Source organism: Aethalodelphis obliquidens, unplaced genomic scaffold (assembly GCF_003676395.1).
Source record: "Aethalodelphis obliquidens isolate GAN/ISIS:26980383/991018 unplaced genomic scaffold, ASM367639v1 scaffold17, whole genome shotgun sequence".
Taxonomy (NCBI): domain Eukaryota; kingdom Metazoa; phylum Chordata; class Mammalia; order Artiodactyla; family Delphinidae; genus Aethalodelphis; species Aethalodelphis obliquidens.
In genome coordinates, this window is record NW_020837961.1 from 19,219,707 (window position 1) to 19,245,570 (window position 25,864).

A 25,864-nucleotide genomic window follows, 5' to 3' on the forward strand; every position below is an offset into this window, starting at 1 on the left:
ATTCTCATAAAGGCCTGACAATGCCCTGTAAATGAAAGTTCTGAAGAACTGTCAAAACCAGATTTGAGACCTCACCCCAAACCGGTAGACGTTCAGACTTCCCTGGACAGAAGTCAGTTATGCTACAGACATTCCAGTTTAATCTGTAAAGAGATTTGAGAGTAACTGAGAGCACTTAAATGCAATATACAGATGAGACTTATTTTTACACACAGCATGCCTGGCTCCATGCCGACCCATCATCCCCTCTGGATGCTTGGGCCTGTCCTTCGGGGCTCTGGACCCGCTGACTCTCACAGCCTCACGGCCGACGCCTCCCCGCCGCCGGCTTCCCATCAAGAGTCGGCTCCGCGGGCGCTTCCAGGGGGCGTCTCCGTCCGCCGCTGCCTTCGGGGCTCCCGGAGCGGCGGCGGAGGAGCGGGCGCCCCGCGGGAGACGCCGGCGTCCAGGGCGCCGAACGTGCCCCCTTCGCCTGCGCCCCTTAGCGGCTCCGAGGGGTGGGTGCGGAGCTGGCCGGCGAGGCCGGGCCGGGGGCGCAAGGCACCCCCCCACCAGGCGTGCGGGCTTCCCCCACCCCCGGCGGCGACCCCACCTCCCGCCCCCGCGGCGTGCGCGCGTGTGTCCGTCTGTCTGTCTTCTCTCTCGACGTCAGTGGGAATTTCCAGCCAGGAAGTGAGAGAGTGAGCGAGAGAGAAAGAGAGAGAAGTGCACCAGCGAGCCGGGGCAGGAAGAGGAGGTTTCGCCACCGGAGCGGCCCGGCGACGCGCCGACAGCTTCCCCTGCTCTTCCCGTCGGTCGGGCCTCTCGCCGCCGCCCTCCGCCAGCGTCCCGCCGCCAGCCTCACTCGAGAGCCCGGGGCAGCCCAGGCCGGAGCCGCCGCGGCCGGGAAGGCGGCGACGCCGTGGTCCCGCAGCCGCGCGCCCGGCGTTACCTCCGCCCGCGCTGCGGCCATGGCGCGGCGCTGACTGGCCCGGCGAGACCGCGCGCCCGCCCGGACCCGATCCGACCCGCTCCGGCTCCGGCCGGCCGCCGCCTCTTCCTTCCTCGGCCCCCCAGGCCCGCGCCGCCCCGGAGCGGGAGCCACAGGCGCAAGGAGGCCGAGCGCGGACCCGCCAGCAGGGTAAGCCAGACTCGGGCAAGCGGGGGCCCCGCCGGCGAAGTGCGGCCCGACTCCCGCCACCCACCCGCCCCGCACCCCGTCCGGCCCCGCTCGGACTTCCTCATTCCTGCGTTAACCGCTCGGCTAGACCGGAGGAGGAGGTTGACAGTAGCAGAGAGGCGCATGGGCTCTGCGCGATGGGGGAAAGGCACCTCCGGACTAAGCACGGGCCGGTCAGCCGGAGGGCCGCGGCTGCCCGCCCGGGCCGTTCTTTCTCCCCCTTCCCTCCGCCGGGCGGGAACGCGGCGCGGAGGGGAACTCGCGCAAACTTATTTTATCCCCATCTCCCCTTCCTCTGCCGGGGGGTCGGGGCGTGAGGGATGAGGGGCGCTTGGGCGCGGAGGAGTGAGGGGAAGGTGGTTGGTGCAGTGCAGAAGCAGATTTCACCTAAGGGCGTTCCACGAAATGAAAGCAGAAGTGCATGTCAGTCCTCTGGGCTGGGAAAGCCCTCCCCAGCTCCCCAAGATTGAACCGGACAGCCTTATTCCTGGTCTCCTACCTCCAGAAGAAACCCCCCACTTCACACACACACACACGCACACACACACACACACCCCAACCAGGACAGGATATGCTCACCTACTATAGGACCTGTACCTTAGTTTTCAAAAGATAAGGAGGGCCTGGTACTGATCCTACAGGGCCTGCCTGGCGTTTGAGAGCGAAATTACCCACTTAGAACACTTTTTAGACACCCTGATTATGTAAAACAGTTGGACAGCTGTACCATGTGTTGTGCATGACCTCTTAAACAAAAATGATATAAACAAAGCCTATCGTGACATTTTAAAATAATAAATTTAAAAAATATATGAGCTTCCATATGCATTTTTGATAAAGTAGTCAAAATATCATCTTCTGCTTCTTCAGAACTTGTTGGTAGACGTGCTGTTCTGAGCAGAGAGATGACTGCTTTAGAAAGTTTATCTGGAAATGCAGGGTAGTTTAACCAATAGAGTAAATATTCATATTATGCTCTTCTGGTGTGTAGGTTGAACAGGAATCACATTATCAGGAGTGGTGTGTAAGAGTCAATGGCTACATAAAATTTCTCATTAATTTACTGTAGTAAATTAGGAAATTTGTACGAAGATTGGTTGATTGCTTGGCTTTGATTATCAAGATTTAAGCGGTTTTCATGGACTTTGCTAAGTCGGGTTTTTCAGTATTGCAGGTAACTAAATAACTATATTTAACTTAAAGATTTTGTTATAAAGCCCATAATCTGAGAGAATGACTGTATTACTAAACCATTTAATGGCTCTGGCATAGAAATGTTCTTCTACCGACTGGTGATCTTTGGTAAGCACTAAAGCTTAGGATCAAGATGTTCAGTGCTTATTTTTCTAGCAAAATACCTCAATTGAATACACCTGAGTAGTTTAAATTGCATTCCTGTTGCTAAAACTTTAAATGGGAATCTGATTAAAATAAAGCCCTCAGCTGAAGCATGCTGTTTTCCTGATTGTAATGTTGTGCTTTCTAGAGATGAATCCTTTTACTGTTTGAGGCACTAAAGAAGTTATGTAAATAACTTAAAGCAGAGTATTTTTTTGAGCTTCTGAACTTGAGAAGACAGGAAATAAAAAGATTAATTTATCATGTAATTAAATTGCTAAAGTGAGAAGAGCACGTATGATCAATGGAAACATGAGCTCTCCTGAACTTACTCATCCACATTGATACCTGCAACTCCTCAAAGCCCTCTGGAGCTTATTTAGATAAAATGTCTTCCTGGGCCACAGCCTACTGGACTGAAATACTGCTTGCCGTGAATAGAAAACCACTTCTAACCTTGTTTGAAAGACTTTTTAAAGAAAGTTCTATATAATCCAATTAGGGATTGGTGGTGATTTGAAAATCTGTTTGTTTTGAACTTTCAATTTTATCTTGTGTTCTGCAGTTGGCATTCACATGGGCTGAGTAAACGCCCGGTTTTCAAACCCCGTTAGTAAATACTGGAGTATATGTACAAAAATAGTTGTTCCCCTTTGTAAGCGCTCCTTTGATCTTTGCACTTCCTTCTTCTACCTTTTAAACAGTATCATCTGTAATGACTGACTTGCACTTGGTAAAAGTTCAATTAGTCTGAAATAGACAGAATTTTAGATTTAGAGATCACAGCCCTCACATTTCTCTTGTCACTTTCCTTGGAACAAATTGACAGTAGTTGAGAAACTAATATTTAGGCAGGCTGTTTTTACCACTGCTTTCAGACTTCCAGATAATTGATGAAGTAAGTGACTACCTGGACTTTCAGGGATTGCTCACTGTGGTAGATGGAAGGTCTTTATAAGGAATTGGCAGCCACAGGAATCTTGGACTATCATTCAATCAGCAAGCCCTTATTTTTTACCTAATTTATGAGAGGTATTCCCCTGTTCAGAAGAGGTGAAAGTTCTGGCTTCTGGGGGAAGTGGTTACTTCATAACCTTCAATTAGTTTGAACTTGGGAGAAATAAGAACAGTAGTTGACATTTTAAAACAATAAATTAAAAAAATGATATCTGCGTTTCTATATAGATTTTTAATAAAGTAGTCAAAATATCTTTTTCTTTTTTAGAACCTATTAGTAGAAGTGCTGTTCTGAGCATAGAAATGACTGCAGCAGAAAATGTATCTGGAAATGCAGAGTAGTTTAACCAATAAGAATAGATATTCAGGTTATGCTCTTCTAGTCTACAGATTGAACAGCAATCACATTAACAGGAGTGGATATATAGGAATCAATGGCTATGCAAAATTTCTCATTAATTTCCCTTACTTTTAGTAGGAAGGTTGTTTCGTTTGGCTGATTGGTTTTCTGTTTATAATATGAATCATACAAGGTGGCATGATTGTTTTATGTTTTAAGAAGAGAAGGAGGGGGAGAAGGAACAGAATTTTCATGCTGGGGGCCACTTTTAGATGTGCTGCTCCTACGTCTACATTTATGTCTGATCAGAGTTAACTGACAGCTGCTTCTTGGTGACCAGCAAACCATACTGAAGCAATTGACCCTGCTTTCTGAGAATGACTTCTCATTTGCTCTCTTGTATCTCCCATAAATACTGAATTCCCCTACAGTGTTCTTGGAGGTGAGCAGGTAAATCATGAGAAGCGTACATACCCCTTTGAGTTGACCCTGTCACTGCTTAGGAGACCTTAAGGGTTTTAAAGATAGAGGCATTCATTCATCTTCAGAGAGGAAAGTTGGGACTTGTGACATAGTTTAGCAAATCAGTTTGGCTCCTTGAGCATTTTTTTTTAATCAAAAAAGATTAATATTTGCAACCAGATAATCTGGTAGAGTTAATAATTAGGGTAATATTACCAAGACACTTATCTTTGCAATATTTCATTAATGAGTATCCAGTGCTTCACTGTTAGATGAAGAAGTAGCATTCTTTTCTCAATGATGACTTTGTTTCATACCTTTGGTCTCTGTTGTTTTAGAGAGGGTTCCTGGGTGCAAATTAATACGCTTTCATATTTTCAGGTGAGGCTGGTAGACCTACCCTTGAATATCAGCTAATAGTTTAGAAACTAAGTTGTGAAATGAAATCTCACTGCTTCACTATAAAAAATTTAAACCCTAACAGTTTTACACAAAAGTGATATAAAGTGTGATTTGTTAAAGAGTATAGACTCTTCAAGAGTGTAGATTATGGATGAAAATATTTGTTAAACTTACAATATTAATCATGAAAATATTGTATTTAAACATTTTATCATCGCATTTTAAAATTTAAAAAGAAATCAATTCATTGTTATTCTTTTATATTTTTTGCAGTAATAGATTTAATTATCAGTAGTACAAGTTTCATCTGCTTTGATTTGTTGCCTGTTTTTGAAATTAGAATAATGAAACGGATGGCTTAATTCCCTATTACAAATTGGCTTATTACTGTTCATTTACATTTCACCATTAGGCCAAAAATCTTATAACCAGCTTTTATTCTGACCCATACTTTTGACAGATATTAATGAATTTAATCTATAGGTGATTTCTTTAAGCTGTGAAAAAAATTCTGGCTGATGGAGCCTGACTGATGCTGCAAGCACTGCTTTGTAATCCAAAGATTGTTAAAGCCTATCTAAATGAATCAATCAAAAAGTAAAACCAAAATATTTTATGATATCTGGAATAAAATACTTATGACCTATAAAAAATTGGGGGGAAAAGGTTATAGCTGGAAAACCTCAGGAACCAGCAGGCAACATTTACTATACTTTCTGCCTTCATACTGTAATGATTTTGCAACACTGTAAAACCTGGGGCCTCATCACAGGAGGGTTTTGTTCATTATTTCTCATTTGTAGCATTTTCAGAAAATTTTCCTTGGAACTCTGAATCTAACCATTTATTCTCTGTGGACACAATTTATGAAATGAAATATACCATCTACACTAGAAAAAGGTACAATGCCAACACTCCCAGGCCTGGTATTATACCTTCAGGGAGAGTCAGAACCATTTTACTGAAAACTCCTAACTTCAGTCCACTCAGCTTTGGACTTAATTAATTCTGGTTCTGACCCTGACCTCTCTTCAAATCACTTAACAAACACACATTCAAGTTTTAAAAATTAATTTTAAAAGTTGTTTACAAATACATATATGTATAATCATTTTTGTTGTTGCCAACAAACTGAGGAAGAAAATAAATGTTTACTTATATAACAAGTACATTGTAAAGCTGTCATTGTTGAAAAGTAACCTGAAAAGTGAATAGCAGCAGTGTTTGTTAGTTAGAATAATAAAATAATCCAAGTACTCTGCATATAGCTTCCCTGTGAGAAGATTTGGAGAGAACAGATAAATTTTGCTGTGTTCCATTACATAATCAGCTCAGTCTATAGCTTCTGGGCATAAACGAAAACACAGAGCTCTAATGTTGTCCCAGTCTTCACTGTGTGAATCAAAAAATGTATGGACCATTCAAACATTTCATACTGGAAAATAAAGCTTTGGATTTTTCTTAGATTTAAGCCTTTTGATATATGAGGCTCACTAGCATTTGTACATGAGATTTTCTTTTTTTGCTAACTTGAATTAAAAAACTACAAAACCTACATAAAGTTAAGCACACCTCTATAGGGAGAGCTTAATTAACATTAAATAAATAACTTGATTGCTATAATGAATTTTGTTTGTCAAAATAGTTATTTTACAAAATTATCATTTTTATTATTTATTGTGTGGTTTTACTAAACATATCACAGTATATTTCAGTGTCAGGGCATACGTATCCTTCATTTTTATCTCCAGAAATCAATTCTAATAATATTAAGCTTGAAAAAAGAAAAATTAAAAGTGATGACAAATTCCTTAATCAATCTACCTCTTCATCGGTTCTGGGTTCAAGCCTGCAATTCATTTAAATAGTGAAAATAAATTGCTTAATTGTCCTAGAAAATATGCCTTCCAAGACAAGAATTTTAGGAATGGAGAGAATGACTATTTTTTTTTTTTTTAGTGTTTTAACATGAATCCCTGACTTATGTTTTATTGATGTTTGAAGAACTTTATCTACCAGTTCTTAACTTAGGTATAGGTTTATTTTCTAAGATATAACCATTTATTGGTGTTTGATCATTAAGACTTGATTTATAAGGTGTATTTTTCTTTTAAATGGGGGCTAGGTGTGGTTGTGAGGTCAGAGGAAAAGAATCCCTAAAAAGTTACAGCATCTAGTATAATGCTCTCTGAATAATATAAGCACCTGTATGATTTATAAAGTTACAGACAATGTGGAAGGATGGAAGGAGTATGAATGGCTGTTCATATAGAGGACATTTAAAGTAGAAAGGAAGAAACATGAAGGTAAAGAATAAAAGTTAAAGTTAATGTTGAAAACTGTGGCCAAAACAAAGGATAATGAAAGTATAGATAAAGTTTTAGTGGAGAGTTCTCTATAAAATCAGATCTTGAACTTTATTTTTGACTTAAATGTGGAAAAGAAAAATAATCTAGAAAGTAAATCAGAATTCCAGAGAAAAGGATAAATTCTGTATATCATGGATGAGAAGAGGAGGGTCATAATGAAAAGAGTGAGAGGTTGTCCTTGAATAGAACTGTTTTGTAGACATTTCACTGTGGCTTATCCTACTTTTTCTTTTTTTTAACTTTTTATCTTTTTAAAAAAATTAATTAATTAATTTATTTATTTTGGCTGTGTTGGGTCTTCATTTCTGTGCGAGGGCTTTCTCTGGTTGCAGCGAGCGGGGGCTACTCTTCATCGCGGTGCGCGGGCCTCTCACTGTCGCGGGCTCTCCTGTTGCGGAGCACAAGTTCCAGACGCGCAGGCTTAGTAGCTGTGGCCCACGGGCCCAGCTGCTCAGCAGCATGTGGGATCTTCCCAGACCAGGGCTCGAACCCGTGTCCCCTGCATTGGCAGGCAGATTCTCAACCACTGCGCCACCAGGGAAGCCCTATCCTACTTTTGATTAATTGAAATCAATAGTCATTTCCCCCACATTCTTAAGTCAGTTGTGTTAAGCAGACCTCAGTACACTTGGGAAATTATAAAATCAAAAGCGTGGTATCTGATAACAGTTAAATACACTTCCTTGCTCTCTTGCTATATCATAGCATTTATTTGATATAATGTCTTTATGGTTTCTCCATGTGTTTACCCAGTTTCCCGTTTTAGACATTTAACTAAATTTAACAAGCACACCTTGGAAGATTTTAATACTTCCTATTTTAAAACATTGCCTTAACAGTCATTTACTTTGAAGTGCTTTTTTATGATGGGCAGGGAAAGTATCCTATTTCTCTTGAAAAGTCTAACATAATAGCCAAATAGGAATTAATCCAAGTTGAAATAGATGGATGACTGGAGAGGGGGGGCAGTTTTGCTGTACGTACTAAATATGTGTTAAACTGAAAACAATAATTTTATTGCTGAGGCACTTAAGTATCATTACATGGATGTCCCTGTCAGTATGCCAATATCAAATTTATCATCATTCCCACCCACCAAATTGCTCCTCCCAGCACATTTAGGGGATACAGTTGTTAGCCCACTGTGGTCCATTCAGTAGGTTTCCCATGCCAGAAATCTAGAAACCCATTCTTCATGCATACTCACTTATCTCCTCCAGTCCATCACCAAATTCTATCAATTCAGCCTCCTCTCATCTCCAGCATTCATCCCCCTCTCATCTCCAGCATTCATCCCTTCCTCACTGAATTTCCAGCTTTCATGTTTTTCATTTGCTCCTGATGCATAATCTCCTGCTTCTATTCCATCCTTCATTCCAGCATAAAAGTCAGCTTTCTGAAGTGAAGATCTGCTCATATCATGATCTTTATATTTCTGAAATGTCTCCATTGTCGTTACAAGCTGATTCCTGCACACCTCACCCCCACCCTTGCTCCTCACCCATCCCCTATTTCTCAAGTCATCCATATCAATTTTCAGTTCCTATCTGCCCTATTTTCTGACTTTGAATGCCTCTGCATATGCATTCCCTGTGTGAGGAGTGTGCTCTCCTTCCTAGCCATTGTGCTGACTACTCAGCCTTCAGGCATGGTGTACACATCACCATTTCTCTGTCCCTCCTCTATCCATTCTCCCTGACCTCCCCATAAAGATTTATGTGCTCCCAGTCCATGGGCTCTTGACTTCTTATGCTTTCTAGACAGAAAATATCTTGAGGGGAGGAATTTTATCTTACTTTTTATCAGCACAGCACCCAGTAAGTTTGCCAAATGAATAAGTAAATAACTAGACAAAATATTGATAGACTGCTATTGATTAAGCTGTGTGACTCTGGGCAAGTTAATTAACTTCTCTGGGTCTCATTTTCTCTCTTAAAAAAAATGAGACAGACTAAATGAGCATCTCCCTCTAAAATTATTTGTTTCTTTGATATAATAGTGTTATTTGGAAGACTCCAGATTTTCTTGCCATGTTGAGATAGGTCAACTTAAGGAAAATTCATGTAAGAAAGTACAAAGACAGTTCTTGATTATCAATATGATAAGATGAGGAACTGTCCATTTTTGGATTATGAGTTATCATTTATGGTCCCAGTCTAGCTTCTTTCTGACGTCAGGTGTTTCTGGGGTTGCATCTTTTCATAATTAATTATTCTCTACTATGAACTCATGCTCATACCTCCGAAGCAGTTTAAGGCACACATGATACAGAAATTGAATATAAAATTCAGTATTTTGATTGTAAATTGCTTCAAGGTCTCACTGATTATAACTATATTTGGAGGAAGAAGATAGGGAAGTGGTAGTCTTATGAGCTGAATCCTCATCTGTCATAGCAAGAACACAATGTCTAAATTGATCAATTAAGAAAAAAGATATAAACATAGTATTTAAGGATATGAAAAGAACCCCCAGGAAAACCAAAAAGAGAAAGTTAAGAGTGTTAAAAAGTTGATCACTCGGAAAAGCAGGATTGGAGTTGGGAGGTGGTGTGGGGAACCTTTGCTTTTTATATAAGCTGTTCTACTTTTGCATAGTAGGATTTTTTTTTAACCGTTAATTTATTTGAATACATGTTGAGTCCTTCCTATGTGCCAGGTTCCAGACACTGGGAATACAGTGCTGAACAAGACAGAAATCCACAATTTCATGGAGCTTATTAGATCATTTAATGTTTTCAGTTTAAAATATTTTTTTCTTATATTAGCCTTTTTAAAATTGAAGAATCACATAACCAAAAAAGGACACAAATCGTGAGATTATGGCTTTAATGAATTATCTCAAAGTGAACACACTTAACATTAAATAGAACGTAACCAGCACACCAAAAGCCCCCTTTCTGCCCCTTCTTAGTCAAGATTCCTACCCTTCAGTCTCATTTAAAAGGTTTCACTAATGACTCTTGGATTACGTAAATGTTGGTTCCGTGACTCATATTTGTCCGCGTAACAATCAAGAGTTGACTGAATGAATTCATTACTTCAAGGTGCTAATAATGAGCTTTACACAAGTAGGCACTAACTCTCCTATTGTTAAAAGCCCTAAGGGCAGCTTATCTCAGATTTTCCTCACCGAACAAAATATGTAAGTGAAAATATTTAAAAATTAAATTTTGACATTAATTTGTCATTTATGAGTTTGAGTAGATATTTTGCTTATTGCCGAGCAGTTAAGATCAGTGACAAAGAGACACGGGAGAAAGAAGTATTCAGACCTTACCAGACATAGAGGAGAGGGTGGTTCACCCTTTTTCCTTCTCACTTTATATTGGGTTGGCCAAAAGGTTCATTCGTTTTTTTCTGTAAGATGGCTCTAGTAGCACTTAGTTATCTTTATTTTCATTTGAAACCATTTTGTTAGATTGTATGTGACAGCTGTCATATCAGCGTGCATGTAAAAAAAGACATCAAAATTGGTGACTTTTTTTTTTAATTTATTTATTTTTGGCTGCATTGCGTCTTCGTTGCTGCGCGCGGGCTTCTCATTGTGGTGGCTTCTCTTGTTGTGGAGCACAGGCTCTAGAACACAGGCTCAGCAGTTGTGGCACACGGGCTTAGTTGCTCCACTGCATGTGGGATCTTCCCAGACCAGGGCTCGAACCCGTGTACCCTGTATTGGCAGGCGGATTCTTAACCACTGCGCCTCCAAGGAAGCCCCAAATTGGTGAATTTTTGTGTAGCCATTTTAATATTGAAGATGGAAAGAAAAAAGCAACATTTTCGGCCTGTTATGCTTTATTATTTCAAGAAAGGTAAAAATGCAATTGAAACAAAAAAAAGATTCGTGAAGTATATGGAGAAGGTGCTGTGACTGATCGAACATGTCAAAAGTGGTTTGCGAAGTTTCGTGCTGGACAATGCTCTGTGGTCGGGTAGACCAGTCGAAGTTGATAGCGATCAAATCGCGACATTAATCGAGAACAATCAACGTTATACCACGCGGAAGATAGCTGACCTACTCAAAATATCCAAATCAAGTGTTGAAAATCATTTGCACCAGCTTGGTTATGTTAATCGCTTTGATGTTTGGGTTCCACGTAAGGTAAGTGGAAAAAAACCTCTTGACCATATTTCCGCATGCGATTCTCTTCTTAAACGTAATGAAAACGTTCCATTTTTAAAACAAATTGTGATGGGCGATGACAAGTCTATACTGTACAATAATGTGGAATGGAAGAGATCGTGGGGCAAATGAAATGAACACCACCAACCACACCAAAGGCAGGTCTTCATCCAGAGAAGGTGAAGTTGTGTATATGGTGGGATTGGAAGGGAGTCCTCTATTATGAGCCCCTTCTGGAAAACCAAACGATTAATTCCAACAAGTACTGCTCCCAGTTAGACCAACTGAAAGCAGCACTTGACAAAAAGCATCTGGAATTAGTCAACAGAAAACACACAATCTTCCATCAGGATAACGCAAGACTGCATGTTTCTTTGATGACCAGGCAAAAACTGTTACAGCGTGGCCGGGAAGTTCTGATTCATCGCCGTATTCACCAGACATTACACCTTCGGATTTCCATTTATTTCGGTCTTTACAAAATTCTCTTAATGGAAAAAATTTCAATTCCCTGGAAGACTGTAAAAGGCACAGGATCAGTTCTTTGCTCAAAAAGAGAAAAAGTTTTGGGAAGATGGAATTATGAAGCTGCCTGAAAAATGACAGAAGATAATGGAACAAAAGGGTGAATACATTGCTTGGTAAAGTTCTTGGTGCAAATGAAAAATGTGTCTTATTTTACTTAAAAACCGAAGGCACTTTTTGGCCAACCCAATACATTGACATCTGCATATATTGAAGGGTTTATCTATAGGCATGGTCATTGTGAAAAGGCCTTCATATCTAGATTAAGGACTGAACGGTCCTCTGTATAAGGCCTAATTTTGATGCTTGCAAATTATTATTTATGTGTGTGTGTAATCGGAAGCTTGTTGTGATTCTTTCTTAAAGGAAACCATTTTCTCCCTCCAGGCCAGTTGTCACCACATACGTAGAACCAAGTATTGCTGGTCCACATGATGAATCCTTTTCTCTTAAAACATAAAGGATATATTTTTATTGATATTGTAGAATTAGTAAAAATGAAAATCCATACTAAAGTCATCATATTCAGATTTAAGAGAATGTGATCAGTTTCTCTATGTTTGATCAAAAGAATATTAATCTCTTGGGAAATCCCTGCTGTCCAGTAGTTAGGGCTCCGCGCTTCCATTGCAAGGGGCACGGGTTTGATCTCTGGTGGGGGAACTAAGATCCTGCATGCCATGCAGCACGGCCAAAAAAAAAAAAAAAAAGGAATATTAATCTCTAATTCATAATCCACGAGGTCTCCTCCTCCTCAATCTGAAAATACAAATACTCCAAATTGGTCCTCAAGACAAAGGTCAGACATGAAATTAAAATTTGGTCATACTCTTTTTTTATTACGACTTTATTTTTTTAGAGCAGTTTAAGGTTCACAGCAAAATTGAGGGGAAAGTACAGAGATTTACCGTATACTCCCTCCCCGACACATGCATAGTCTCCCCCGTTATCAGTGTTCCCCGACCACAACAGTGTGTTTGCTGCAATGGATGAACTGACATTGACACATCATAATCACCCAAAATCCAGAGTTTACACTGCAGTTCATTCTTGGTGGTGTGCATTCTGTGGGTTTAGACAAATGTATAATTACATGTATCCATCGTTATGGTTATCATACAAGAGTATATTTAACTGCCCTAAAAGGCCTCTGTGCTGTGCGTATTCATACATCCTCCCCCACCATCGTACTCTAGTTTTAGGGAGGAAGAAATCTGTAGAAGTAGAAATGTGGAAGCAAAAAGTTCAGAACAAGGTCCAGTAAGTCAAATCCCTTTTGAATGCCACCTTAGTGAAAGACCTCAAACTTTGAGTAGGTGTATTGAATTGGTTTTTATATGGAAATGGAAGGCAGCAATCTCCCCACGAGTGACATCAGTTCTAACATGTAAAGGTTTAGCCAATTTACTATAAATCTTTAGAGAACTTTTATAGATATGCAAATTTATATTCACCAGATTTTATCCTACTGTAGTGTAAACAGAAAGAAATGTTACTTAGAATGGAATCTGCCATTTGATATACATGACAATTATAATATGGTTAGAAAATGTCCAAAATATTTTTTGATCCTATAAATTTCAGTCATCTGTGATTAAGAAAACACCACAGGCAAAGATTTGTTTCTTATAGAAAGCATTAGAATGCATCCTAATCACTTCTCTTAAAAAATCCTTGCCCCCCATGGTTACAATGGACAAGGTACAGCAAGAATTTAGATGCTTCTTTCATACAGGGTAATGAAGTTATATTTACTATGTTTGTTGATTCTAAAGGCACACACCCAGTTTAACACATGACTTAATCATATATGTTTGAGGATTTTCTAGGTATCTTTCTAGTCTTGGTTTTTAATTTCATTGTGTTTGGATAATATATTTTATATGTTTTCACTTCTTTGAAATTTATTGAGACTTGTTTTGTGGTCCAACGTATAGTCTATCTTGGTGGTGTTCCATGTGCACTTGAAAAGAATGTGTAGTCTGCAATCACTGGTGGAATGTTCTGTATATGCACTTAGGTTAATTTGGCTGATGGTGGTGTTCCTTAATTTTCTGTGAAAATTACTGATGTTCTCTTGATTTGCTTTTATCAGTTATGGAGAGAAGAGTGTTAAAAGTCTTAACTATAGTTGTGGCTATTTCTGCTTCCTTTAGTTCTGCCACTTTTTACTTCATGCATCTTGAAGCTCTGTTAACATATACATACACATTACAATCATTATTTCTCCATGATGATTTGACCCTTCATTCTTATGAAATGTTCCCGTTTGTCCCTGGTAATCGTTCTTCTCTTGAAGTGTACTGTATATGATATTTTAGTATAGCCTGCTTTCTTATATTTAGTATTTCCATGGTGTAACTGGTATAACTTCCCATCTTTATACTTTGAGACTATCTCAGTCTTTAATATTAAAGTGTAATTCTCATGAAAAGCATATACCTGAGTCTTGCTTTTGTGTCCAGTCTGACCATCTCTACTTTTTTATAGGTGACTTTAGTCTATTTCTATTTCATGTAATTATTGATATGGTTGGGTTTAAGCCTACTATCTTGGTAATTGTTATCCATTTGTGCCCTCTGTTCTTTATTCATTTTTTCCTCCTTTCCTGCCATCTGTTGAATAAACCAAGTTTACTTTTTAAATTCCATTTTATGTCCTTCGTCGGCTACTTTTTTAAGTGGTTGCTCTAGGGATTATAATATGCATCCTTGAGTCTACCATGAATTAATACCGTAACATGTCATATATAGTGTGAGAATTCGATAGTGTTTTACTTCCATTTGTCCTCTTCCCTTCCTCTGTGTTGTTATTGTTATACAGTTTACTTCTGCATAGGTTATAAACCCCAAAATTTATTGTAATGTTTCTCTTGAATAACAAACAAGAAAAAAGTCTTATACTTACCCACATATTCATCACCTCTGGTGTTTATTATTCTTCCATGTAGGTCCAAGTTTCTATCTAGTATCATTTCCCTTCAGCATGGAGAACTTTCTTTAACATATCTTTTAGCAGACCTGCTGACTACACATTCTCTCAGCTCTTGTCTATTTGAAAAATGTCCGTTTCACTTTTTATTTTTAAAGGATATTTTTGCTGAATATAGAATTGTTCACTGATTCAGTTTTTTCCATTCAGCACTTGCATCATTGTTTCTGATGAGAAGTCAGCTATCATACTTATCATTGTTTCCCCTTGTCCCTGGGTGCTTTTAGGATTTTTTTCTTTTTCTTACTAGTTTTTCACAGTATGGCTGTAATATGGCTAACTGTGGTTTTGTTTGTGTTTATCCAGCATGGGGTTCTTTGAGATTCTTGGGTCATGGGTTGATTTTTTTTTTTAATCAAGTTTGGAAAATTCTCCACCATTATTTCTTCAAATATTTTTTCTCTCTTCTCCCTCTTTCTGGGATTCTAAATTATACATGTGTTAAGACCACTTCATGTTGTCTCATAAGTCACTGAAGGTGTCTTAATTTCTTTATGCCTTTTTTCTCTGTGCTTCACTTGAATAGTTTTTATTGGCCATTATTCAAGTTTATTGATCCTTTCTTCCCCATTGCTCAATATGTTAATAAGTACACCTAGTGAAATTTCATTTCAGTCTAGAATTTTCCATTGGTTATTTTTCTTTTTTAATAGTTTTCTTTTCTCTGCTGAGATCTCCTATCTGTTTATCCCTTATATCCATATTTCCTTTTACATTCGTGAACATGTTACTATTGGCAGTTTTAAAGGTACTGGCTGCTCATTTCATCACTTGTGTCATATTTCTTCTTCTGAGTCACATTTTTCTACTTCTTTGCATGTTTTGTCATTTTGTGTTGCACATTGTGAATACCCCATTGTAGAGAGTATGGATCTTTGTTTTCTGTTAAAGACTGTTGAATTTTGTGGTAACGGGCAATAAATTTATTGGTGGATCACCTGGTTTTATTAAGATGAGTTTAGAGTAGCCCTTATTCTAGGGTATATCCTTTACTCCCATTGCATGGTCTTCTGAGGTCACAACTGAATGTTAAGATTGTTAAGTGACGTCTCTTCACCCTAGATGATTAGAACTTCAGTGTCTCTCAGAAGTTCCGGGAACTTCTGGAATCTCAGTTCAGCTTATCATTGTTCCCCCTTGTCCCTGGATCTGGATCCCCAGCAGCTATTTTCTAGTAGGCTCTGCAGAATCTTGTCCTGCACTAGCACAGTTTTATATTTGGCCAGTGCCCAGAAGTGACCCCTCTGGAGATTTATGAGCCTCTTTCTCTGTGTATCTCTCCTTTCTGCTACTCTCCCCTGTGAGACTGCTGCTCTCTATTTGGGCTCTACGTCCTTGTGTCATAGTTTGGAACGTGCCCTCAGTCAAAAAGTGAGTTTGGAACACACCTCAAGTATTTCCATTCTCTTATGGTATACAGCCTTATACTGTCTCTTGTCCAGTGTCTTAAATTATTGCTTCAAGTATTTTGTATAGCTTTACATTTGAGTATGGCAATGGGGCAAGTTCAATAATTGTTAGTGTCATGACTGAAACCAAAAGTCCACATTTGAACAAATCTGGAATTGCACTGTTTCTTACCATTAATGCAAAGGTAATTTTTTTAAAGTACTTATTTACTAATTTCGCGATTCAAAGAAGTAAAACTATTATATTTAGGCATCTATATCCAGTTAAAAAGATGATAAATATATAAAGTTAAATTGCAGTAGAACAGTATGTTGTTCAGTGTGCAGTCATCGATACACAGAAGTATTATAGCCCTTATGTGGACTATAAAGCTGCAGGTTACAGAGGAAATATAGGGTTTCTTGGCAAATGTTGGATTTCAGTAGAGGCTTGAGGACTGGGTAATATTTAAGTAGGAAAGGTGGCATTTTAGGATGCAGGGCATACTGTGAACAAATACACAAGATGCAAATGAGCAAGGCATTTTTGAATGATCAGTCTGCCTGTTGTAGAAGGTTTTGGTTAGGATGTAGTATTAGGACATAGTGGAAAGCCCTCAACCACTCAGCATATTATATGATAAGCATCACCTATTAAGCATTAAGAGCCTATTAAGGTGATGCTTATAGTACAATATGGTGAACGGTTGAGGGCTTTCGACTTGGTCTTGTAAGTAATGTGGCAATAATGTGAAAGAGGCTTAAGGAAGAAGAAATACCACAGTAAAGGAGAACAGTATGGAGGCTATCATTGTTATTCAGAGGTAAGGCAATGAATGTTTAACTAGGGTGTAACAGTGAAAGGAAAGTGCAAAGGAGGGGCAGATACAAGAAATAATACAAAGAAAAAAATCAACAGAAATTGATTATTGACTGGATGGGTGTGAAATAAGCAGAGGGAAAAGGAGAAAATGTTGAAGTTTTGGCTCTGAGTACAGGAGAGAATGATATATTGGCAAAACCTGGAAAGTCAGGAATGGGGCCCATTGCCATAGGAGTGATGAATTTGGTGTTAGATAGTAGGGAGTTGAAAGGATTAAAAACATTATTGTTTTATAATGGTATCACTGCTTAAAGCTAGCAGCAATTCATTAATATTTATATTTTGAAGGTTTTAACAGTGCTAATTTTATTTCTGTTTATACCATGGTGGTTTTGCCTCTTGTCCTTCTTTCTTTTGTTCCGCTGGAAACTGAATAGGCCAATAAAGTAAAAATGAGTACAAAGAGTGTTCTAAATAGGACCCTAACAAAGAAAGTGTAATTATTGAATCACCAAGATGTCTAACACATTCCCCACATACCTGCCATTTCCCATGACACTTACCGTGTTGCATTGTTTTTGCCTGTCTTCCTACTTACTAAACTGTTGCATTAGTTAGCTTTTGGCTACATAAAAAAATCACCACAAAGCTAACTAAGAAACAAACATTTGTTATTTCTCCCAGTTGGGGAGGCTGTCTAGGTCATCTGGTCTCGCCTGGCTCTGGGGATCTCTGAAGTCTTTCGGCTGCTTAGCTGGTGCTGTGTGGTCCAGGGGACCCTCTGCTAGGACTTCCCCTCACTGCACCATGTGGCCTCTCATCCTCCAGTGGGCTGGCCCAGGCTTATTCACATGGCAGCTGTGTTCCAAGAGAACAGAATGGTTGGTCATTGCAAGGCCTCTTGAAGTCTGCATTTAAAACTCACCCTTCTACCTCACTGTGTTGAGGTAGGTCAGAGTAAGTTACAGCCCTGCCGAGATTCAAGGGATGGAGAAATAGATTTTTCCTCTTGTCAGGTGGAGTTGCAAAGAATTTTTGGCCATTGCTTTCAGTCTGCCACAACTGTTAGCTCTGTGAGTACAGGTACTGCTTCACTCTTGTGTACTTTGGTATCTTTGGTAACTGACACATAGTAGTTTCAATATTTTTTTTAATGAATGACTAAATTAATGAAAGCATTCAAGGAGCATTTCAATATACCTTAATTTTAAATATGTACTACGTACTTTTATCATACCATTAGTGAGTGTGGTGTTTTCTGTGGGCAGCTTTCAGAGAGAATCTCTTTATTCTCTTTCTATCCTTTGAACTTGATCAATGGAGACATCTAAAACAAAACAAAACAAAAAGCAACTACCACTTGCATTAACATTGTTTCGTATTTTTAACTTCACATTTGGTTGTCTCAGGAAGGACTCCCTTAAGTTTTGTGTACTGTCACAGTGCTGTTCTGCTTTTCAGGCTGTGCTATGGGTAGACTACCTCCAGCCTGAACATTCAGGAGACCTAGAGCAAAGATGCTGTATTAAAATAAAGTTGTGAGTCCAGAAGGAAAATCAATTCTGCCTCTTAGACAAGTGATATTCGAATCATAGTCCGTGGAGTCAGAGCAGCCAGCATTACTCTTATCAACCTGAGCGAATGGCTTCTTCTCTCTAAACCTCAGTGTTCTCAGGAATATTGTGAGAATTAACTGAAATATATGAAACACTATCTCTAATTCCTTACTCATGGGAGGTAGTCAGTAAAGTTTAGTTCTTTCTCCATGTGAACCAGCATACTATCATGACACTGTGGCATGCAACTGGGTTTCTTATCCTTGGCACTAATGACATTTGGGGTCGGATATTTCTTTACTGTGAGGGGCCATCCTGTGCATTATAGGATGTTTAGCAGCATTTCTGTTCTCTACGCACTAGATGCCAGTAGGACCACCTGCGGGTTGTGACAGATGAAAATGTCTCCAGACATTGCCAAATGTCCCTGGAGGCAAAATGCAAACATTTTATTCAGCAGTGATAAGGGTTAGGATAGGGAGGGAATGTGGCAGTGTATCAGTAAATGTGTAGGACGGGGAAGAAAAATACTTGATTCTTCTCAGAGTGCCTATACTCTTACTGCCTATTATTCCCGTAATTTATTATAAACATAATGTTTGGAAGAAAAATACTTGATTCTTCTCAGAGTGCCTATACTCTTACTGCCTATTATTCCCGTAATTTATTATAAACATAAAGTTTGGAAGAAAAATACTTGATTCTTCTCAGAGTGCCTATACTCTTACTGCCTATTATTCCCGTAATTTATTATAAACATAATGTTTACGGTGCTACCTAATAAAATGGCTAACATTTGCTATGTATCCCTAACTGTGCTAGTAAGCTTTGCATGCCGTAATAGTTGAATGTTGTTAGATTGGTATTCCATTGTAAACAGGGACCTTATCTTATACCAGCTCCAAGCACAATGCATTTGTACTTATTAGGTAGCTATTCTATGTGTTAATTGGTCATATTGTACCCAACTCAAAAAATAGGGAGCTGAGGGCTTCCCTGGTGGCGCAGTGGTTGGGAGTCCGCCTGCCGATGCAGGGGACACGGGTTCGTGCCCCGGTCCGGGAGGATCCCACATGCCGCGGAGCGGCTGGGCCCGTGAGCCATGGCCGCTGAGCCTGAGCGTCCGGACCCTGTGCTCCGCAACGGGAGAGGCCACAGCACTGAGAGGCCCGCGTACCAAAAAAAAAAAAAAAAAATAGGGAGCTGAAAATGGATGGAGGAGTGGAAAAACATAGAAAATGAGTTTATACAAATCTAAACATGGTAGGACACAAATATTCATTCTTTTTCAAAAACTTTAAAAAATCAGCTCTTCTGAGAAAAGTAACTAAATCACCATTAACTTTACTTTTCTTTCATCACTAAGTCAGTATATCATCAGAAAGATGTAAATAAATAGCCACTTTAAAGTTAATTTTTTTTTCTATTTATTACGAAGAGGATTCCAGTAGTGCTTAGAAGTTTTTGATTCATTCATACTTTATGTTTTCTTCACTGTATATCATTAACCGTTAAAGATGTCAGAGTTAAACTTTAAATTCAGGACAGTGTTTGATTTTCTCTTTTTTTTCTATTAAAAAATATATTTCCAATTACATAATTAAGTTAGAAAATTAAAACAGAAATTTATAACTTAGGGAGTAAAAGTCCCTGTGTTACTATATATGGATGTGAATTATTATTTTTAGCAGTTACATAACATATAACTATGAATGTAGCATAATTATAATTAAATAATCTCCTATCAAAGGACTTTTAGACTCTTTCCAGTTTTTTGCTGCAGTGAATATTCTTGTACTTATTTTTTTGCACACTTGCTCATGTAATTCTTTAGTACAAATTCCTGGAAGTGGAATTGCAGAGTCAATAGACACTCTTTATTTGAATGTTTTATATTATATGTAGTACACGTACAATGTTTCACATATGTAGTGCATAAACCTTACAGCATGTTTCCTCCAAAAAATTCCTCTGTGGAAAGAAACTCCAGTATATTCTTTCTCTTTATTTATTATCCAACAGAGAGATGGTAATAAGTCACTCTTTTTCTTGTAATTTCATCCAAGATGAGGTACTAAAATTACACCTAAGTGATGTCCATTGTGGCTGAAAATAAACTTGAAAATGGAGACACTTGATCTCTCTGATTCCCAACTCTATTCTCTAGATGGTACCTAAAATTCTGTTTTTCAAACTGCAGGTCGTGACCCATTAGTGGCTCATGAAATCATTTTAATGGATTTTAATGGTAGTTGTTTTTTTTAATGAAATCTAATAGAATATATTTTCTTACAGTGGGCCCTGATCAAAAAGTGTGAATATATCTGATCCTAGAAAATTTCCCCAGTTACAAGGAGGGGAGCGCCACCAATTCTACCCTTAATCGTCCAACCCTGTGGCCTTGGTTTTGCTGCCCTCACTAAGAACCACTTATGCTGGCCTTTGATGTCAGTGGTGGAATTGTCACAGACGTGTGGAAAATAATCCATTAGGCGTTTCATGCAGAACTCATCATATATTCAGAACTTAGCCAGTTACAACATTATGTCTTTCATGTGAGAAATACAAACAATTCACTCAGGGAGATATTTTAGTTATTGCTAGCTAGCTGTATGAATTTTCATGGTGTGAACATTTTTCTGGAAGCCTCACTGTTGGGGGAGAGAGATGGCAGAGCTTAGGCCCATCTTCTCACCAGTCAACCCAGTGTCTCCCGTTCTGTTTCAAGGTCCTTCCTCAAAAGCACAGAACTGTGTGCAAAGGGAAAGTGAGGGGAAGGGCTGGGGGAGCAAGGGGGCAGTAGAGGCTTTCCCTGGTCTTTCCTAATCCTTCAGTTCCAAAGGCTTAGTTGGTATTTCAAAATTTTGAAATAAAACCTGCTCTTACAATTAATGCAAATATTATGGTGATTCATCCTTTCCAAATAATTCTTGGTTTCGTTTGACATTTTATTTTTAAATCATGAATTAACATTGACATCACTCTCAGCCTGCTGTTACCTCAGCTCTTCACAGTGAACTCTGTCTCACAGAAGCTGTAAAAGTTCAGATTTTAACCGTCACCCAGTGTCTCTTGGGCTGCTGTTAGGCTTTTAAAACCATGATCTTTGGGCACTCAGTCGTGCATAAATCACGGGGAGGATATTGGAGGGAGGACTGTATTTAATTTGGTGTGTTGTCCTGTGCTTACGATTTAGAGATCTTCATTGAGGTGTGCTGTACAGTGGTGATCATGATAATAACCCTGCATCAGTTCTAATAAAGTAGATTTAGTTGAGTCTTTAAAATTAGGGTCAGGGCCACCTTACATTCAATCAGAGTTCAGGAAACCATCCACAGGTTTAAATATATACATAAAATCAGTGTAATAGAGGTTCTGAACAGGTTCTGTCAGTTTAACAAGTCAGCAGTCTCCCTTTGCCTTTAAAGACTGTGGGCTAAGATTGAGAGGATTCAAATGATCAACCCACATTAAAGGCAAAAAAAAAATGGTCTTAATATTTTTCTTGGAAGCTTTTTGGGCTTCTGTGTTCTAAGAATAAGAATTTTTCACATGGAATGTTGTAACTAGTGTTAACACTGTATTTCAGTGTAACACTATTTACTGGTATCCTTCATATAAGTGAAAATTATGCTAATGATTCTTTAATATGGATATATACTTAAGTCCGTATAAAACTCCAAGTTTACAGAAAGAGTTATGATTTAGGTGATTTGTTCTGTGAATAAGTATTTATTAGCTAACTAACATATTCCGAGCACAACAAAATTCTATTCCTTTCAAAGGTCCATCCCTTATCAAAGTCTTTCATTTGCAGATGAGGAAACAGAGGCCACAGTGGGTTAGTTATATATCCAAAGTCACACACTCAGCAGTGGAAGAACTCTTGAATTTCTAATGATTTAATTCTTCTTCACTAAAAGGTCTGTTTTCCTTTTTTTTTTTAGCTGTTTGTCTTAACTACAGCTGTTTGTAAATCTTCAATCAATAGTTTCTTGTTTTAGACGAATATTTTCTTGCAAATCTGCATGGCATTCTTGTTCTGTAGAACTCAGAGCCGCTCTTTTCCCTTTTGTTGAAATTCAGCACTACTCTGCATTCCACTAGGAGCCCTCCGATGCTCTTTCCCTCCTCCCCAGTCACAGAGGGCCCTAGCAGGAGAGGATTTCATTGGAAACCGGAATCCTCTTTGGAGGACTTTGGAATGTTAAATGATATATTCATTAGAGTGAGGGCTAAACTGTTCTAACAAAGAGACCCAACAGTACACCCGGTTAAAGAACACAGTCTTTGATTTCTTTCTCACATCACCATCAGTCTTAGCTGCCATTCATCATCATGTAAGTGCCAGGTCTTCATGCCTAGGTTTTAATCCAGTGGGACAGAGAAGAAACAAAAACACGGAGGAAGGATGTCAAGGGCCTTAAGTCCAGACCTGGAAATGGCACACAATAAATAGTTCTGACATTCCACTGGCAAGCGTTTCTTCTAATGACCATCCCTAACCCCACAGGAGTGTGGGTGGGGTATACTCTGGCTGAGTGTGTTTCCAGTTACAGCTCTATTACTGTGGAAAAGGAGAGAACAGATTTTGGTGGACAGCTAACACTTTGGGACAGGCCCAGACTCAAGTGCCGTTGAATGCTTTATAGACTTCATGAGAAAAAAAGAAAGAGAAAAATTGGCTTCAAATCTTTCAGCTCTGTTTTTTTTTTTATCTTCTAGGTTTTCAGGCAATATGTCTAAACTTTGATCTAAGTAAATTTAACTAGAGTTGTCCTATACATATTTAAAATAATGATAAGGATATTTCTTAAGTAAATCCAAAATGATATGTGATTTTAGATACTGTTTTTATCTGGTCATGTGGCTCTTAATTTTTGTCAAGGCCTCTGGGTAACAGAAGATTGCTAGGGCCTGTGATGTTTTAGTATCTGGCTGGGGTTGAGTAAATCTGAGACTGTAGCCTTGATAATAAGGGCTCTTATTTTTGTGCCTTTTGCTTGCATGTTTAATGTTACAGTGTTTCTGGACCACTCTGACAGAGGAAGTGGCCTGCAGCAGCGGAGTGCTCTAGGGGACAGAGCACGGCACACTGTAGCTGTCCTACCCTGTGCTATGCAAAGCACTGATCAGGCCCTCTCACAGCAAAATGACCCCCTCTGAGCTTCTCAACTCAAGTGGCACGTAGAAAGTGGGGAGATAGTTCTAGGACTATCACAGAATTCATGAAGGGTTGGAAAATAACCTATACAAAGAGCTAAGTGAATCTTTGAAGTCTAGATGGTGACAAAAAGAAATGGCCTCTAAGAAATCTAATGGCATGATTTTTATACAGAGGATGAAGACTAGTTGTACCAAACTCCAGGACAGTACTGTGAGGTTGACATCAGTGTTGTGGGTTAGATGTGAATGGTAATTCCTTGATTACGCAATATTTCTACTGTTAGATTTAGATTCCAAAGAGGAACTACACCATATCCCCCTCCTAAGGTCTTTAAAAAAGGGTTATACTTGGTCTTACTGGAATAAAGCAGTTTACTCCTGCATTGTGGAATTTTTAAGGTTCCTTCCAGTTTTACAGTTCAGTTTTGTATTCTTTTGATGTACAGCTCCAGAATGGCAGAAGACGACCCATATTTGGGAGGGCATGAACAAGTAAGTATTTTAATAATCTCACTAATAATTTTTTGTAAATGTATTCATATTTTAAAATATACAGAGGCAACAATAGTAACTATCAGGGAAACTCTAAAAGTGGTAAAAAATTTCTTTTAAATTGTTTTTTCTTTCCCTCTATGTAAGGTCTGAGAGGACATGTCATGTAAAATGAGTAACTTAAACCCTGCTGTCACATATTGTTGCATAAAAGTTATATATGCTTCAGATCAAATGATAACTACTTGTATTAGTTTCTTAGGGCTGCTGTAACAAATTACAACAAACTGGGTAGCTTAAAACAACAGAGATATATTCTCTCTCAGTTCTGGAGCCTAGAAGTCCAAAATCAAGATGATGACAGGGTTAGTTACTTCTGGAAGATCTGAAGGAGAACCTCTTCTGTGGTTCTCCCCTGGCTTCTGGTGGTTACTGGCAGTCCTTGGCATTCCTTGGCTTGTAGCTTCGTCACTCCAGCACATTGGCCTTCTTCCCTTTGTCTCCTCTGTGTTTCTGTATCCAAACCTCCTCTATTCTCTTGTAAAAGTACCAGGCATTGGATTGAGGGCCCATTCTTTAGTATGACCTCATCTTAACTTGATTACATCTGCAAAGACCCTATTTTTAAGTAAAGTCACATTCAGAGGTATTAGGAGTTAGGACTTGAACATACCATTTTGGGGGAGAAGACAAAGTATGTATTGAAAACTCACCTAATGAGGCAGATTGGTGTAGTAAAAAGGACTTAGAATTCAAAGATCTTAACCAAGTGCTGGCTGCTCTTAAAACTTGAGGAATTACTTAGCACCCCCCTCCCCTCTTCACTCACAGGGATCTTTAAAAGACTTAATGGGCAATGAATGTGCTTTGGGAATGTAAAACTGTTCATTATAATTATATTTGCAGTTATAAAGGGATACCAGTGTCCTTTTTTTTCCCTCCTAACTTTGTACTTGAAAATTTTCAATTTCAAGCCTGTAGAAATATTGGATAGTCCAACAAATCTTCGTTGGTTGGTAATATTTTGCCCTATACATATATATGTATATTTATATATATAGAAAGAAAGAGATTTATTTATATAATGTATATATATTTAATGAACCATTTGCAAGCAATTTTCAGACTCTAGGGTAATTAAATATTAAGTGTATTTAAAATACTGATATTTATTCATTCATGAGCTGTTCATTGAGGCATTACTATGTACCAGAACATTGGCTAAGGAGGGGTACAAAAATGTGACACATTTCAGGCAGCTGCCATTCTAATAGGAGGGACAGAGACATGAATAGTTTCCACATGGTGATAAATGCTGTAGTTGTAGTCTGCACGGTATGGGACAGAAATGTCCAGGAGGATCACTCCGTGCTGCCTGGGAAGAAGAGGAGGGTTAGGCAGACTTTCCAAAAGAAGTCTATGTAAGCTGAGATTTGAAAGATGTAATTTGCTAGGTTAGACAAAGAGAGGGAACACTAGGTGCCAGGACACCCTGGTCCGCATTTTGTAATCATTTCACACTTAAACTTTAGCCACCTAAAACATGTATTTCCCAAATTTATGCATGCAAAGAATCAGAAACCAAAAGCGAAATATTGGGTTGGCCAAAAAGTTCGTTCAGGTTTTTTGTAACATCTTATGGAAAACCCAAACCAACTTTTTGGCCAACTCAATACTTTGTTTTTTTTTTCTTATTCTGTGGTTGGGGCGCTTTGGGTTTTTGACGTTCCCGTTGCGGAGCGCAGGCTCCGGACGCGCAGGCTCAGCGACCATG

At 39.0% G+C, this 25,864-nt stretch overlaps 1 protein-coding gene across 4 annotated transcripts in view; it reads left to right on the forward strand.

Annotated features, from left to right (window-relative positions):
- The first annotated feature begins 801 nt into the window (after window positions 1-801).
- Window positions 802-25,864, forward strand: part of NFKB1 (nuclear factor kappa B subunit 1) — a 122,054-nt gene continuing 96,991 nt past the window's right edge. For 2 of the 4 annotated variants that reach the window (XM_027117011.1, XM_027117012.1), the window contains exons 1-2: window positions 820-1,120; window positions 24,045-24,090. In XM_027117011.1, the coding sequence (XP_026972812.1) occupies window positions 24,052-24,090 (39 nt within the window). In that variant the 5' untranslated portion in view covers window positions 820-1,120; window positions 24,045-24,051. Of the gene's footprint in view, window positions 1,121-24,044; window positions 24,091-25,864 lie in introns of all 4 variants that reach the window. The other 2 variants (XM_027117017.1, XM_027117015.1) reach the window with 2 other exon arrangements.